Source organism: Diachasmimorpha longicaudata, chromosome 2 (assembly GCF_034640455.1).
Source record: "Diachasmimorpha longicaudata isolate KC_UGA_2023 chromosome 2, iyDiaLong2, whole genome shotgun sequence".
Taxonomy (NCBI): Eukaryota; Metazoa; Arthropoda; class Insecta; order Hymenoptera; family Braconidae; genus Diachasmimorpha; species Diachasmimorpha longicaudata.
The window spans coordinates 3,215,198-3,233,553 of NC_087226.1; the positions used below are offsets into that span (position 1 = coordinate 3,215,198).

At 33.7% G+C, this 18,356-nt stretch overlaps 2 protein-coding genes across 4 annotated transcripts in view; both read right to left on the minus strand.

Moving 5' to 3' along the window:
- Positions 1-11,850, minus strand: part of LOC135159744 (solute carrier organic anion transporter family member 74D) — a 45,516-nt gene extending 33,666 nt beyond the window's left edge. Inside the window, exon 1 of one of the 3 annotated variants that reach the window (XM_064115750.1) lies at positions 11,605-11,850. The gene's annotated coding sequence lies outside the window, so the exon portion shown is untranslated. Of the gene's footprint in view, positions 1-6,954; positions 7,239-11,604 lie in introns of those variants that run through there. The other 2 variants (XM_064115752.1, XM_064115751.1) reach the window with 2 other exon arrangements.
- Positions 11,851-13,182: 1,332 nt separating this feature from the next.
- On the minus strand, positions 13,183-18,326 carry L(2)37cb (lethal (2) 37Cb). The gene is made up of 3 exons (XM_064115739.1): positions 18,185-18,326; positions 15,290-17,579; positions 13,183-14,259 (listed from the first exon to the last, which is right to left on the minus strand). Exons 2-3 carry the CDS (start codon positions 17,536-17,538, stop codon positions 13,845-13,847), a joined length of 2,664 nt encoding a protein of 887 aa, XP_063971809.1. The 5' UTR covers positions 17,539-17,579; positions 18,185-18,326; the 3' UTR covers positions 13,183-13,844.
- Positions 18,327-18,356: the final 30 nt, after the last annotated feature.

The window sequence follows — 18,356 nt, forward strand, 5'->3', positions numbered from 1 at the left end:
TTATGTAACTGAGTCCACTCGTCAACTGAACAATACGCGTTTCATTTCACCCCACCCTCTTCTCCCCTGAATCATGATTTTTCCGCTGAAATTTGACGAGAAAAAAATCGAAATTTTCCTTCATAATCAGTTTTTCGTACTATTCCGTATGGGCCCACTGTCCACTATGCCTCACCAGGCTCTATATGTGATTAATTCTCTTTTTCTTATTTTTTTGCTTATAATTATATACTTTTCGGTAAATAGAGAAAAATATTCAGTAAAAATTACGGAATGCTCCGAAATAATTTCGTTATCGTTCCGTAAAGTTTTCCTTAATCCAACTGAACAAAAAATCGTCTACTAAATATATTTTCATCCTACCGGTAAATCTGGTGATCACTGTATAAATACTCATAAAATATACTAATGTGAAATATATTTTTGGCGAGAGAAATTTTCTTTCTTGATTGACTTCGCTCTAGAATTATAGAATAAATGCAATTTTGTTTAGAGAGAAATTGTTCTGTCTTTATAATAAAAAATGATGGAGAAAATTCAGGTGATGCTGAAATTCACAGGCCACTGAAGGACGGCTCAATATTGGCCGTTAGACGACTTAATATCGACGGTACGGTGTAAAGGGAACGAGTAGGGAGGAATTAAAAATATGTGTGATTATTTTTCCCACCCAAATTTCAGCCAATAGAATTGCACCATTTGTTGATATTTTGTATAGCCTACCTCGAATATCAGCGATAATTTTTTGAATATTTTGGTAAACAAACGACACTTAACCAAATAAACCTCTTTTCATGTCATGGCACAATTCTCTTGGCCGAAATTTGGATAGGAAAAATAATCCCCTGAATACCACTCGAGCTTCAAAATTATAGAATATTTCCCTCTAGGTTCCCTGCATACAAATGAAGTCGTCAAGTTTTTCAGGAAAAATCACTCGTGCTTCGCACTCGTGATTTTTTAGCCTGAAAAACTTGACTCCTTCATTTGTTTGCAACGAATCTATCGGGAAATATTCGATAATTTTGAACCACTTGTGGTATTATATGTGATTATTTTTCCCATCCAAATCTTGGCCAATAGGATTGCACCATTCGACGTTATTTTGTATAGTCAACACGGTATTTCAGCGGATATTCTTGGAAATTTCACTGGAAATTTTGCATGTTGATATATATAAAAAAAAACAAATGTTGAAGTAACCCTCAATTGTATCTGACAGATTAAATGGCAATTCGTTGAAAATTATGTCTCATGGTGCAATTCTATCGGCCAAGATTTGGATGCAAAAAATAATCCCCCGAATACCACTCGAACTTCGAAATTATCTGATATTTCCCTCAAGGTTCCCTGCAAACAAATAAGCTCGTCAAGTTTTCCAGAAAAATCACTCGCGCTTCGCGCTCGTGATTTTTAAACTGGAAAACTTGACACGTTCATTTGTTTGCAACGAACCTATCGGGAAATATCCGATAATTTCGGAGCTCTTGTGGTATTACATGCGATAATTTACCAGAAAAATACTGACAATAGGATAACTCAATTCAAACTCACAAAGGAGGCGATAAAATATGATCATCTTCTCAAATTCAATAGTCATTCGTAATAATAAGGGCAAAAAATTGAATAATCAGTGACGCAGCAGAGTATGACTCATCAGGAGTAGAATCTAAGGAAATTGAAAGTAATGAATGATAACTCGTCGCACTAATTTTTTAAAACCAATCTGATGAGATTATTCGTACAAAAATGAATTGAGTAAAATTGAAATACGCGTTAAACAAATCACTCCATGAGAGGAAGAGAACTGAGAGCCCTTTGGTCGATGCTACATTGGAAAAAAAATAAAACATTTGGATATTGGTCAGGGTCAAATGCCCATGACCAGAGTATGTGGTTGTTCACTATATGATAAACGAAGACAAAAGTTCAATAAAATTTACCCGTTAAATTCGGTAACTCTGCATAAAAGTAAAATTTTTATTCGAAGAAAAATGGTTTCCCGACTTATTTCCGCGGGGAAATTACCATTAGAAAAAAACCACAACGAATTTCTCATAACAAAAATAAGATCACGAAAAATGATCACGAAACACGTAAAAAATGATTTTTCTTAAATATCCATTTACGTGAGGAAAGTATTGACTTTTTTAATCCTTTATTTCTGAAATCAAGTAATTTCTGGACAATTATGATTAGGTTTAAATAAAGTCAATTATATTATTCTACAATATGATTCTGTTGATTATAATCGCTGTTGATTATTATTGCAGGAGTTCACTCCTGCAATAATTATGAGCATTAAATAATTTATCGAAATGCTTTCCCCGAGAAATTCAGAAATTTAGAACAACTAAATAATTATTAATGCAGCTCACTCAAGGTCATATAGAAAATATTCATTCTCTAGAGCAATATGATTATCATCATTTAAATCTAACTCATACAATTGTATTCATTCAACAAAAGGAATGCACTTTTCAAAAAATAAATATTTCTTTGAAGCAAATACATATTGGTGATAATAATTGTTTTCTTCGTGAACAAAAAACAAAACAAAAATTCTCACGACATAAATATCCTGCGCCAAAAATTTCTCCAACACAAGTTATTTACAAATAAATCGAATTGTACGCGATCTTTTACGACGCCAAAGTTTGCAGACGTAATTGATAAAAAGTTTGCCAAATTTATTTGTAAATATTGAAAAGGCTGTAATTGATAACTTTGACTCGATTTAGACATGAGGATAACAAATGTGAAATAGTTAGTATGACATTAATGACAGGGTAATGACATTGTAAATACGAGCTACATCACTCTAAAAAAAATAGCTGCTAAGAAACTTGACAGGACATTTTTGTCACAAATTTGTATTAAAAAATACTAAAAAAATCATTGTCATCTTTTTCTGTTAATATGGTATGTACCTTGCCAGTACATTTGATCTTATTGCACTCAGTACATTTCAAATTATAGTCTTCTTATCTGAGTGCAAGTAACACACAAAAGTGTTCAACATCAGTTGTTCACCACTTTCAGCAAATTTAATGAATTTCAATGGCACGACGCTGAGTTTATTGTTCCACTGTCAGACATGAAGTGCATGAAGGTGCGGCAGGCAATATTCTTAAATGCATTCAAATAGAATAACGCCAATAATTTAACGAAATTGAATTGCTCGAATCCATGGACTACAAAAAATTTTGCAGATGCTGTTGATCTCACGTACATAGAAGAGATATGTCAATATCTAAAAGCTTTTAATTTGAAGATTTAAAATACTTAAACTGGTAAACTGAAGTTATGAACAGAAAATGTACAACAAAAATAGTGTAAATAATCTAACTCTTCGGGTAGAGTACTTTAAACAAATAAAAAAATAGAATAACGACAATTGCCAAAGCAAAATATAAACTATAAACTGAATATATATTTGAGTCCCCTAATAATTAATCATCTGGTGGCCATCTCATGAAAAAATTATTAACAAACAATTTTGCAATGTAATTTTCTTGTTGGAAATTATGTCGCAGAGGAATTGTTTGACAGAAAAATTATCGGAAAGAAATTACTGCACGAAAACTATGTCTCGGGAAATAAGTCGGGCCGTTCAGTTTGTTAGTTTGTCCGTCAATTCGTAGAGTACAAACAGTACTTCCTTGTACCATAAGAGTGAAGAAATTAAAATTAAAAGTTATTTGACTGCGTTTTCGTAATTGTTGCCCCACCAATTTCCATTAGAAGTTTTTTTCGCATTTTTGGTCGACAAAAAATATTCTGGGGCAGCAGTACTAGTTCAACCTTAAACAGAAGTATTGTGGGAGTGAGGGAATAATACAAAAATAAATGTGGATGTGTGTAGTCGTATGTAACAATGATCTACTTTGATGCTGGTTAGCTGCGGAAACGAGCAGTTGAACACAAAAGACACGCTACCTATATTCATCCACTCCACTCTACAAACGCGACATTACGGTTAACAATATTAAAATTGTCTTGTCCTCTACCTTGAATACTGAGTACCATCATGATTTCTAACAGTTTCAAGATTCATCTTCGAAATATCTCAGTGAAAAGCTACGATTTCCTTCAGATTTAATTTATTTATTTAAATCGAAGTAATTAGTAATATATTTTTGTAATTTCTTACTAACGATTAGCAATATTGAAATTGTTTTGTCCTCTATTTTGAATACTGAGTAGCATCATGACATCTAACAGTATTCAGGTTCATCATCTTCGAAATATCTCGGCCCAAAACTACGAATCCTTTCAAATATCTAAATTAATGTAATTAGCGATGTACTTTTTTAATTTTTTACTGTCGACTAACAATATTGAAATTAATTTGTCATCTACCTTAAATACTGAGCATAATTATGATTCCTAATAGTTTCAAGATTCCTCATCTTTGAAATATCTGGGTCAAAAATAACGGTTTCCTTCAAATTTAATCTATTTGTTTAAATCAACGTAATTAGTGATGTACTTTCTTTGTAATTCCTTACTAATTTGTAAAAATACTGGAATCGTCTCGTCCTTGACTTTGAATACCGAGTATCATCATGATTTCTAACAATTTCAAAATTCATTATCTTTAAAAGATTTTGGTTAGAAAATACGATTTCCTTCAAATGTTTAAGTTAATGTAATCAATGGTCTTGTTAGTTCTTATGAACGATTTACAACGCATTTAGATACGACAAAATTGACTGAATAGTATTCAACATTCCTTTTAATTAATTTTAGTATTATAACCATACAAGAAATCCCAATAATAGCCTTCGGGTAATACACTAATTGGACTAAACGATCCAGTAACAACTTTGACAATCATCAAGGAATTTTCAAACCAATTAAACAAATTAAAAATTATGTGTATGTTCTTGATAATTTTCATTATTTCTCCACATTTATAATAGTGTAATTATTTCAGGTTCAATCTTGTGATTATCTCAGATTGTAATTATACTTAAATTTGGAAAAGTTGAAAAAAAATCGTTGTGACATGGTAACATTGAGTGCTTTGAAAAATTAATTAACATACAGAAGATCCTTCAAGTATTGAACTAAGCAAAAAAATTATTTTTCGTAAGAATTGTTGTTCTTAATAAAAGAAAAAATATTTTTGAAAGGTTTTCTTCCAGAAGAGATATTTTCAGAAAGTCAAGGTTCAGTTCCAAATGTTATAGTAATTGTAGTTATGCTGATCCATTTAATTATTGTACTCTGTAGGACCTTGGCGCAAAACTCCTAAATAATTTGACATTTTTCAAAATTTGTCAAATTTATATTTGACTTTTGAAAAGATGTTGGAAGTAATATATTTTTGACAGAAATAATTTTGTCTCTCAGTGTGGGTTATATTTGGACAGTTTCTAACTTGAGAATGGTCAAGTACTTTGGTTATTTCACCCCCAATGAAATGCTTTTGGAGCTATTAGGTCTGTCATTTGGACCCTAGACGTGAACAGAAATCCCCAACAATTTTACTAGAAATCACGACAAATTTTACCTTAAAATACTAGATATTTTTGCACCACCAACCATTGATTTTTTTTTTCTACTACTCATCGTACTAACATTTTTATGAAAAATTGATTTACAGAGAATTGTTTCTCTTCATGAATTCACCCTGAAATTGTCATTTTACACTGATTGTAGTATTAAAAATTGACAGATATCATGATAACGTTTTAATACATAATAATACAATAATCGAGGCATAATGATTGGAATTTATATATAATGATTCCCTATTTAAAATTTACAGATATGGTGGCGGAACTGAACTGTTAGAGAGCATTTAAAAGATAATTATGATGATGAAGCTAATTAATAACGATAAAAGTTGATCACATGCGCTCCACATCGATTCCTCCGTAAATATATTAATTGACAGGAGGCTATCAGATAAGTATTTTACAGGAAACACAATTAACATCTGCACACTAGTTTTCGAGTTACGATAATCCAACATTTTCCATTGTTGAATTTTTTTTAGGTTTTTCGATCTGCTAATTTTCATTGGAAAGGATTAGACAAGTGAGCTACTTCCCAAAAATTATGATTTTATAGTTTATCTATGTGCGCCTGTGTAAGTTCGTATGTGTGTGCATATACATAACTTGTGCGACTTATGGACATATGACTTCTGGTGATATGTCCAAAGCTATCGTTATTACTCGATCAATTAGCGCTTCAATTAATGAAATTTTGAGACTAAATTGAGGTTCATTCATTGAGCGGTTCCGCAAATATATTGATTTAAAAAAAATCATTTTGACCGATATCTCCTTAACCGTTTGACCAATTCCATTCTTTTTTTTAACTATTCGTCGCAACGGCGCCTATATAACTGATTCGAGAGAAAACTATTTCACACTCACGCAATTCAGTTTTATTCTCATTTTTTCATTCTTTCAAAATATAATCGAGATAAAAATTTAAAATTTTTAAGCTTTTAAATCTCAAGATAACCAAGTTTGGTATTAGAGATGAACAAAATCAGATCATTGGCTTTTGAGATATTCCACTTCATATATAAAATTTGGTTCTTCAATATCTCAAAAACTACCGGTCCGATTTCTTTTTTTTTTAATTTTCGTCGTAATATCGCCGATATAGATCCAATTAAACATGACCCCCCCCCTCCGCGCCCTTTGAAAAGGTCAGAGATATCCTCATTTTTCTATTTTTCAGTAAAAATTTACTTTTGAATATTGTAATGCGGCTAAAAGTCCGAGCAAATATCTGAACCAACAGATAGTATTTCAAGTTGTCAAGTCATACTTCATAACTACGTGTAATTTGTTTATTAATATTATAGTTTATGAGAAGATAAATTTCTCATAAACATCATATCCATTCGGACCCCTTCGTCCAATATAATTAGTAGAAATTGACATTAGAAAAAAAACGATATGTAAAGGATAATTGTCAAATGATTACCGTCACAAGTCTCCGTCGCACTATTTATTTTTTTAAACTGTCACAAATTATTAATGTTAATTACCGCAAACACACACTGATGTTTCATCAGATCTGCGCTTAAGATCAGCTTCTAGCACAATTATTTCTTCCCGTTCCCCAATATTCTATTCCATTTCTTCTATTTCTATTCTATTTACCCACAGTTAGAAAATAACAAAATCGGTAATAAACAAGGAAGCAAAAAAAAATAGAACGTCAACACTCGTAAATTTTGCAGTTCCATGGATTCATTGTCGGTTACATCACAGAATTCCACTAGAAACGAAACAGTAGTTACTCAACAAAATAAAAAAAAAAACAAACGACCATTCAGGAAATTTACCGCGCGACATTTACTCAACTTCATCTGTTCAAGGAATCGAATAATAAATTCTGAGATGATTTGCAGATTTTTTGATTCATAAATCTTTCAGCAATGATTTAATCACAGTTACACTTACATTGATTACAGATAGCAAGTGAGTTTTTGCGTTACAAAGTGCAACGGAAGTCTCTGTGTACAACGTCTAAACATCGACGATGCACAGGACAATTCACCTTTGCATAATGAATTTATTATATGTGGGTTGACAGCGTATGTACAATTGCTTGATGAGCGGTAATAGTTAACAAATAATCCCAGATGCGATACAAGGCAGTCGCATTAATTTTATTTGCCTCACGATAAAATATCGGCGACACAATATTTGGGACTAAACTTTTAATCAAATACGGAAAACAAAAATTAATTCTTTTGAAATGTTCACGACAGAATATTGACGACTTAGAAGTATTAGGAAATATATTAATAAATAAATGAAGGATAAACAATGAGTAGAAATATTATTAAATATCAATTTACACAAAAAAATTGCAATTTCAAATTTATCGCGCGCTATTGTATTGGAATTAATAAAGTTCTTCAAATGTCCGTTGATAATTATAGTCATGATAATATTATGGATTTTTTACGTTCCGTTGCTTTGAAATTTTTTTTAGTATTGACATTTATTTATTTTTGCCAATAAACAAATGGATAGCTGGAAATTTTTTGTGTAGTTGTAGATGTGTTAACGTTGTCTATTTTCAATTTATAGATTTGAATGACTGACTTTAGATATTCTTTGTTTTCTATATTTGTACTTTTAATATTTTGTCAAAAGTATTAGTAAATATTTTGACGGATGAATCAATGGTGAAGAATAAATCAAAATATTATTAAATATCAATTTACACAAAAAAATGTCATTTTCCAATTTATCAAGCGCTATTTTATTGAAATTGATGAAGTTTTTCAAGTGTCAGTTAATAATTATAATCACGATAATATTATGCATTTGGGGTTTCCCTCTACTTCTGTGCAAATGCAGTACAGTTGGGGAAAAAAGTCGGTCCCATGGCAGCGCAGGGGAAGGGAACAAAATGTAAAAACCCGAGAGGGTATACATGTGAAAAATAAATAATATTATGCATTTGTTACGCTCCGTTGCTTTGCAATATTTTTTGGAACTAATGTTTATTCAATTTCTTCAATGAACGAATGGACATTTAGAAATTTACGTGATATTTATAGATTTATTAATGTTATATATCTTAAATTCATAGATTGACATGGCGAAATCGAGATATTCTGTTTTATGGTTTTCCCTATTTTGTTTTAATAAAAATTGTTGTTTTAATATTTGTTTTGGGTTCAATATTATGTGGAACGGTATTTTCTTATAGCACCAGTTATGCGATAGCATAAAAAGTGACACAGCTTTCCAAATGGAGGTTCAGATATCTCTCGATTGATTACGAAAAATTTAGAAAATAAACGTGATGATGATAAAATGAAATGGAAAAAATATTTAATATTTATCCATTCCGATGATTAGATTTCTGGTCTGATTAAACCCTGTGATGGCTCTTATCTTGTCACTCGATTAAACCATTCAATCGGACAAATCAAACAAATGAAAATGTTCTTCGAAAGTCAAAATAATTTTCTTGCATTGTTGTCTTTTTTTTCACTTATCATAAACAATTGTATTCTGATAACGATAACTTTTCTTAAAAGTTATGATGTAAATGTAGATCATATCAGTAGCGAAGTGGAACAAGAAGATAACTCACTTTTGACTATTGGCCGGTTTTTGGTGAATATCTCGGAATCTAAGAGAGATAGCGCAATTTGTATTCATACCGTTTTTATAGAGTAGATTGAGTACTACAATAAATGTTATGATAAAAAATGAGCTATCTCTCTTAGATTCGGGGATATTACTTAAAAAATCAACTCAGAGATGGGTCCCCTTATCTCATTTTACGACTTCGCTACTGATATTGCGGTATCGGCAATGGGGATTCGAGTTTTTCCTATGTTTATTTACTGACAATTGGAATAGTTGGAATGTGAATACGAAACTGCGATCTGATTTTCCTAATTCACCGTATACTGAGTTTTTTTGATAAAATTAGTGGAACATTCATTAATTTGTAACTTCAGTGATTTTTTGTTTTTTTTTGTGACGTCTTATGTAAAATAAATTTAGCAGTATGCGAGAAAACCGCATAAAGTGTATAAAAATAAATAAAATAAAAGAATAGTTGAGAGCATCAGGCCCAATATTAGAAATCACAGACTTAAAGTTATAAAATTATTATTTTTTTATCATGTCTTTCGACGACCCCATTCAACTGAAGAAATCGAGATATTATTTACGAATTATCATCTGTCTTTTAATTTATCAGCAATAGTCAAATAAATTCAAAAGTATGAGAAAAAACACTTAATGAATAAATAAAATAAAAAAATAGTTCAGGGCATAAGTGTCAGACTCTAGTGATGATAAACTTAAAATTACGAACTAATTTGTTTTTGTATTCAATGCTGAGGTGGCCCTTATCGTATCTATTGATTAACCCGTTCGACTGGAGAAATCGAGATATGGTTTATGAATTGTCATCTTTCTTTTGTCTTATCACCAACAATTCTCTTTTGCCAACGGATAATTTCGAAACTGACATTAATATAAATTACACTTCAATTCCAGAAATGTGAAGTCGAATTTTTCGTACACAGGGGAGATCGGGGGATGACGGAGTACCTAAGAAAAGAGATGGCTCATTCGCATCTTCAATATATTGGATTGGGGAGAGAATGGAATAACAACCCTTAGCAACCCAAAAAAATTAAAAATGAATTTTTCGCGTTTTTTAGTTTTATTGTTCGAAAAATGATAAAAACGGAGTCTTCAATCAATACAGAGGGTCGAATGTATTGATACTTTAATTTGGAGCATAATGAAGTACTACACGAAATGAAAAAAGAATTTATATACTTGGAATGTTTTTTAATGTCTATATTGTGTTTAATCATTTTCGAGATTCAACCTTGATTTATTGGTAATTTATTTTATTAGGAAAATGCAAAACTATACTAAATTCAAACCAAAATTTTTGATAATTGTGAATTTATCTGACAAACAAGTGATTTTAAGAGAAAATATCAAAAGACCTTTTTTGTTGCTGATGAAATTTATCAGAAAAAGGTTTTATAACATTTTTTTATCAAACCTCTCGTTTTGGAGATAGATACTGAACTATAGAAAAAGTTAATTTTGACTTATTACAGTTTGCCACGACCCTGATTTGATAAATTTTATTTATCTTATTTTCTCGTTATTCATCTTTATATTTCCCATTTTTTAAAGTGTGCTTTGCTCAATTTTTTTAAGTCTTGTAATACGTAAAAAAAACATTTTTCAAAATTTCCAATATAGTCGGGGAACCCCATCGTGCCTCCACTCATTCAAAATTCAAATCCTTCAAATGCAACTGCCAAATATTTTTGAGGTCTAAAATGTCTCATTCACATTCTGCTACTTCCTTTATTCCCAAAATTGATCGATCAACAATTCATCTCAAACCTCACCGAACATTCAATTTATTCTCTGACATTTGGGCCCTCAAAAACCTACAAAAAGTGAATAAAATCCATACACGTGAGAGAATTGAACTCACACAGCTTCCGTCCATGGTAAACTAATTCAGTAGCAAATTGGTAAAACGAGATAAATTGACTAATCTCTATGTCGAATTTTTGAGCAATAACTCCGAATCTACAAGGGACAGCAGATTTTGTGTAATAACATTAATTATAGTACTCAAGTTACCCCACAAAAAAGGTTCTGGCGAAAATGCCCCTATCTCCGCAAAATTTTGAGAGATTCATCAAAAACCGGTGACGAGTCGAAACTGACTTATCTCGTTATACCACTTCGCTACTGAATCGTAAGACTAATAGCACCAAATTGACAGTTACAGACCCATTAAATCGCCGCCTTTCACGACGAAAAAATTCGCAGAAGCCGCTGACACAAAATAAATCAGATATATCTGCAAATATTTGAAAGACTATAATTTACAAATGTAAATCAAATTAAACCGCAACGTGAAAAATGTAAAATGGCTAGTGCAACATTATTAACAGTGTAAATAATTCATAACACGAATTCCATCACTTTAAATAAATGAATAAAAATTTTTTTTCAATGCTTCCATTCAGCGGAAAACAAAGCAAATCAACACTAAAATTCCCCTCCAACTTCCCTCACAATAATTAAGATGATTGAAATGATTTCTTACCAAAAATTTTGAACAATCGAGAGGGCACTCCAAATATTCCGCTAATAAACACTAAAAATATACTAACGTGAATGTACTACAACTCTGAGTATTTAAAACGCTCCACGCGCATCCGCGCCACTGATTTTTCACGGCCAGCGCAGGGAGCGTACGATCTCACAAGTAATCGTAGGATAAACTAGATTTTGTGTTGAGCACACAGCTAACATCGCGATACTCTCCTCCACCTGCTTGTCACTCATAGTCAATCGGTTTATGCTACTCTGAGCCCACTTTTCATCATGTACCCCCCTCTCAATTTCCAGCGCAGTTCCTGTGGTATCACATGGTATGCGGCCAGTTCTGTGTCCTCCTGACCGATTCACATGATGCTTCGTAGTGAAGATAACGGCGCTCAATTGGATTGTAGAGCTTCAAGGCATACAAAGAGATGAAATAATATATTTCGGTACGAGGATAGAAAAGTCGTTATTTACTCGTGGAAGAGTTCAATTGTTGGAATGCGTTGGAATGCAAAACCGAATGCGTGTTGTAGTGATAAAAAACTTGGTTCCACGTCTAAATATCCAGTCGAAAATACCCAAACAAAAATCTCCAATGAAAAATGTCCAAAACAATAATATCCAAAACACAAATATCCAAATGCTATCAAATCCAATACAAAAATTAGACAAATTTATTTTGAACTCCAACCCACCTTCTTGGATCTACAAACAGATCCAATGTTCGCGGATATATTTGCTAATGGGTTTTTTACAATCGGATATTTTCGAATTGGATATTTTTAACTGGATATTTTGGACTGGATATTTTCGACCGGATATTTAGACGTGCTCCCAAAAACTTGGTTCAAAATTTCAAAATTAAATGGGTTCGAAATGAGTATTAGATGACTGTCAATGAATGGGGATTCGACGTAACGGACTTTCGAGATATCGATTAGCTGGGCGTTTGTCCTGTTTATGATACGATGAGACCGGACGCGAGCTGAAATTATGAGGAGCGTGATTGAGAATTTGGAAATTAAACGAATTATGAATTGAAATTACCCGCGTCACAGGACTGAACCAGTGAGGAAGGCGCGGCACAGACTTGCGAGGTATCGATAGTCTCGATGTTTGTTCTTTTTGTCGTAGGAGTAGTGCCACGCCGGCCGTGGCATTGATGTCGGTTTTGCCTTTGACTTCTTCACTAATAGATCATATCAATTGTCAAATAATCCATTATGACGATAAATTAGTCGATTGGCTTCATCAATGCGCCTCATTCGATATATGGCCATTTTTTTACACTTACTAGCGCCACCGAGGGAGCGGCGCTGATGTCTGTTGCGTTATTGCTTTTTCACTAATCGATTATCGATTATTAAATCATCGATTATGACTTCGACATGAACCGATTTCTGGATGGATACCGCGTTTTATTTCACTGTTTTGATATTTTCGATAAAGAAAATGTTTGAGAATGCAACCAATGAATATTCATGAGTATATAAATATTAATGACTATCGACGAATTTCTCTACCGATTCGTTTGCAAGACGCTCTCAAAATTGAGAAAGAAATTAATGCAGAGGAGAACTTTTAGATTCCATATTTATAGAAATGAAATATAGTTGAAAACAAAATGATGAACAATTCACATGATCGCTACAATAAGTAGCAATAAACAAAAACTCTTCAATGAGTCACAAATGACGTATAAATCCACAAATTTCATTTCATTCTCATCGATTTTTAAAAGTCAATAACAAATATCGAAGTTATTACTTTCGCCCCGTTTCACAATGTTTTCTAACATTCGCAATTACAACTACAACATCGAAGAAACCAATTAGAAGGTACAAAACCAACAGACGCTGCTATTCCTTCATTCTACATTATTGCTCCCTAAATATTTACAAAAATATTTCTGTTCAGAGAATATAAACTATAATTATAACTTAATCGACTACAGATTTTTCAAAAGGTTCTGACCATGTTAGTTCAACTTCACCCTAGTCTTTTACTTCTCGTATCGTATTTGGTTGTTCCAACTCGTTACGATTATTTATTTATCAATATTTAAAAAACAAATCCTTGAAAAGCTATTTTATAAAAATTTTATTCTGTACAATTTGCATTCGAGAGATGTTTGGCTGTCAATCCAGTTCTAAAAGTTCTACTAGAACTAATCTAACAGGTCTCCTCTCCTCTCGCCTATTAAAAGTCCAAAAATACAATCCAATTGCATTAATTAAATTACTGAGTGCCATCAGGTCTCGATCGTCCTGCCACCTTTGGCATCTTTTTATTAGTCGAATCCTCTAGCTCACGCGGCTTGTAATAATGCGGTGCTACTTCCAACAGCCATTTACTCTCGATTTCCGTCACTGATCTCATAAACTCTTTGGTGGTAAACACAAGCTCGTGGTAGAGCAGCCACCTCGGTAACTCTTGGAACAGTGAACTATTGGGATGAATGGAGACTGTCTGATTGTGCTTTGCCGTTTTATAGTGTCCACCTTTTGATAGTCTTGCTACGTGATAAAAGTAGCCAGCGGTTATCGCTTTTCTGATGTTTATGGTATCTGTAATTCCAGAGATGAGTTCCATTTCAACTCGTGCCATCAGACCAACTAGCTGTTCACGGACGTCTCTAGCTCGTTTCATTGATCTGAAAAACGAAAAGTTAAATGAAAAGGACGAACCTGAAGGAATCGATGTTACATTGAAAAATATGCATAATCCGAGGAAATTCTTGAAATTACAAAATCTATGGTACACCAGATTTGCATAATTTTTTTATCATAGTTTCGAGATGTGAGTAATGAGGATAATGTTGACTTTGTGAATATATAACATTGTTAACGTTTCACTTGCTCGGAGTCTGAGTTATCCTGACCAAGTGATGTTATATAAATAATCAATTATTTAATGTAGATCTCTCTGTAGGTCAGTGTGTTACCGACCGGATACGCTACTTTTGACTACTTTCAGTTGCCATTTTCCGACTAATGACATGAGTCAAATTCTAAAAAATTGGTACATTGTCGGTATTATTTCCATTAAATTTCGGAAGGAGTTGATTTTTTTAAACAATTTCTTCTTGTAAACAAGTAATAGAGCTTGCATCCCAAACAGCGATTCATATTTTACGAAGTGTCAAAAAATTCCCCGATTTTTTTTACGTTTAATGATCAAAAATTCAGATTTTAATCTTTGATTACCATGAAAACATTAGTTTTTCCACAAAACACTGTGTGCAGTTCTGATTTTCAAACTTTTTTTTTGGCACCTAAGAATGCTCAAATACTGTGTACACAACCGGTAAAATACGGACCTGAGAGTGGAGCTACTTTAAAGGACCATCCGATTAACAACCAAAGCCAGACACATTTACAATCTAAAATTAAGTAGCCATCTAACTTACTATCAGAGTAAAATTTTCAATCCCATTATTTTTGAAATCGAAATGTTTATTTTTCGAAAAACGAATTCTTATGCCCTGAATAACGACCTTACACAGAGCCTAACAATTTGTGTTTTCCAAAATAACCATTTCTCCCTGCAAAATAATCGGATTAAAATTTTTACTCTGATGGTAACTTACCACTTAACATCAAAGAAAGAAATAAAAAATAAATTGTACTATTGAATCCTGTCTAAAAATTGGCCTGTCAATATCATACGCATCCAAACATTACCTGTGTTGTATGAAATTCTCGTAGCACCAATGGGTGCTGAAATCACTCTGCTGCCATTGATTGTAAACATTAAGTAACGTTAGATGATCTCCCCCAGGTACATGAAAATTCTTCCGGGCTGTATCGGCGTGAATGATTTTATCCTTGGGTCGATAAAAAATAGCTCCATTCACAGACAACATCGCGGCGATAGTGGCGACTTCCTCAGAACACCGATACTTTTCACTCGCCAGCAACATCTTCGCCATCATGGGATCCAAGGGGAATTCAGCCATCCTTCGCCCCAGTTTCGTGAGTTCTCCTTTGTGATTCAATGCGCCAAGAGCATACAGTTGTTCCAGAGCGAGAACAAGTGTTTCGTGTGGCGGAGGATCCAGAAAATCAAAGTGGACAAGGTCATTGATACCCAGAGCTTTGAGAGTTAGCACAACATTTCCAAGATTAATTCTCTGAATTTCAGGTACAGTATTGTCTTCAAGTTCATGCTGATAAGCCCAAGCAGTGTAAAGCCTGAAACACTTTCCAGGTGCAACTCTTCCAGCTCTTCCAGCTCTCTGGTTGGCTGATGCTTTACTGATAGGCACAACCATGAGACTCTCCATTCCCGTTCTTGAGTTAAAATTATTTTGCTTCGCAAATCCAGGATCAATGACATAAACAATATTATCAATAGTCAATGATGTCTCTGCAATATTCGTCGCAAGAACGACTTTTCTAGCTCCAGGGGGTGTTGGTGCAAATATTTTTGCCTGCATATCACTGGGTAAATTAGCGTATACAGGAAGAATCATCAGTTCCGCCAATTTAGTTCCCAGTCGTCTGACCCTCTCCTGCAGCATCTCCTGACACGTTTCAATTTCATCCTGACCCGTTAGAAACACCAGAATATCACCTCGAGGTTGAGTGGCGTGAATTTGAAGTATCGAAACAACACAAGCATCAATGTAATCAGCCTCAGGTGCTTTAGTATAATAAATATCCACTGGAAATCGACGGCCAGGAATTTGAAAAATCGGTGCACCATCGAAAAATGCACTGAATTTGCTCACATCTAGGGTTGCCGATGATATCAAGAGCTTCAAATCCTTTCGAAAACGAGTGATGTCTTTAACGAGACCGAAGAGAATATCTGTATGTAGGGTACGCTCGTGAGCTTCGTCAATTATCATAACACTATAAGATCCGAGATCTGGTTCACTCAAAAATTCTCTGTGCAATGTACCATCAGTCATGTATTTTATCCTCGTTCGATGTGACGTACAGTCCTCAAATCTGATGGCATAGCCCACCTCATTTCCAAGTTTCACTGACATTTCGTGAGCCACTCGAGCAGCAACGGACATGGCAGCCACTCGTCTTGGTGATGTACATCCAATGACCTTGTCGTTCTTGCTGAAGCCAGCCTCGTAGAGATATTGAGGTATTTGTGTCGTTTTACCTGAGCCAGTCTCTCCTTCAATTATCAGAACCTGATGATCTCTCACCGCTTGAACCAAATCTCGTTTGAATGGATAGATAGGTAGACTTTTTTGCGTTTCTTCGATTGTCGTCAGAACTTTTGTCTTCTCAACCACTGGTTGACTTTCACGACGCTCATCAGTAACTCCGGGGATTCCCAGTGCCTGAACAAATTCCACCTCGTCCTCCAGTAACAATTCGTACTCTTGTTTTTCTTGTTTATTCTTCACTCCAAATTTAAATTGCGCTGATGTCATCTGATGTGACTCCCATTTGCTCTGTTCTGATTGCGGTGGTTCAATGTCTATTGGCTCTGATTCAATCTCACCCTTTCCCTTCTCCAATGGCATGTGATACCTCTGGACTCTCTCGAGTTCTCTCGCTTTCTCATGTTCAATTGCCAATTGCAAGAGTTGCTTTTTGTGGGCTCTTTCTTTTCTCTCACGTTCGGTTAGAATTTCTTCATTGAAGAGGTACTCGTCGTCCAATATGTCAGCCTCCAGCTCAGTAACTTTGTCTTCTTTTCGTTTTTCCAGGTATTGACGACGTGATTCAACTCGAAGTTTTGGCAGGAGTTTCTCTCTGGAGTCAGTCTCCATGATTTTTAACCTTTTTGCTGCCTCCACTGTTCCAGATCCCGTTGGCATCGCCAGCTTTCGCACTTTTGATTCATCTTTTTCTTTCAGACGTTTTGCAAATTCATCTCGGGCTTGGATATCTCGCTTGCGACGCTCCTCCTCGCTGTCACTACTGTCATCATTTGATAACTCTTTCTTTCTGTATCTCCCCATTTTGAGGGGATTTTGAAACCGTGGCCAGTGGTTTACTTAATCTGTAATGTTAGTAAAATTTTTAATGAGGAGGAGAGAATGGAAAGCTGAGAACATCTGTCATTTATTAAATTTTTTCAGAATATCTAAGTACTTTTATTGACTAAAAATTTCATTATTTAAATTTTCCAAATGAGTCATTCCATAAGAAGTCCAAAATTAAAGGAACGCGATTTTGCCGATTGTCTTCACGATTTTTTTCTGAGGAATATATTCGACTACAGTATCATAAAATTTTGAGAGCGACGTGTTGTGTTCAGCCAGTTATAATTTTTTGAAAATTTCAACTTTTTCCAATTAGTAACCGATCTAAAGATCCATTTGCCAAAAAGTACAAAATAAAACGTCAGTGAATATGGATGGCCGGTTCCAAATATCCAAAGGCATTCATTCATTTAATTTTGATTGATCAATTTCTTAGTTTATTTGTTGATGTGTCGATTTAATTGCCATTCGATGTTTGTTCTTTATGTATTTTGGTTATAGGTTAGGTTGATTTCAATTGCTTGAAAATACATATATGATTGATCTGAAGGCAAAATATATTTTTGTCATTAATACTATGAAATGTAGAAACATTTTAATGCAGTGAATATTATTTACTCACTTAATTGATGAAACGATAACCTCACAATGTAGTGACACTGTTCCAAACAAACGGCCATTCGACGAAATGTTATTTGTGGACTTTGGTTTTATTCTTCATACGTTTATGAGTCCTGTGCTTGTCATTGCAGAAAATTGTTTATCACAAGGAATAATAACTTCAGTGAACGTTT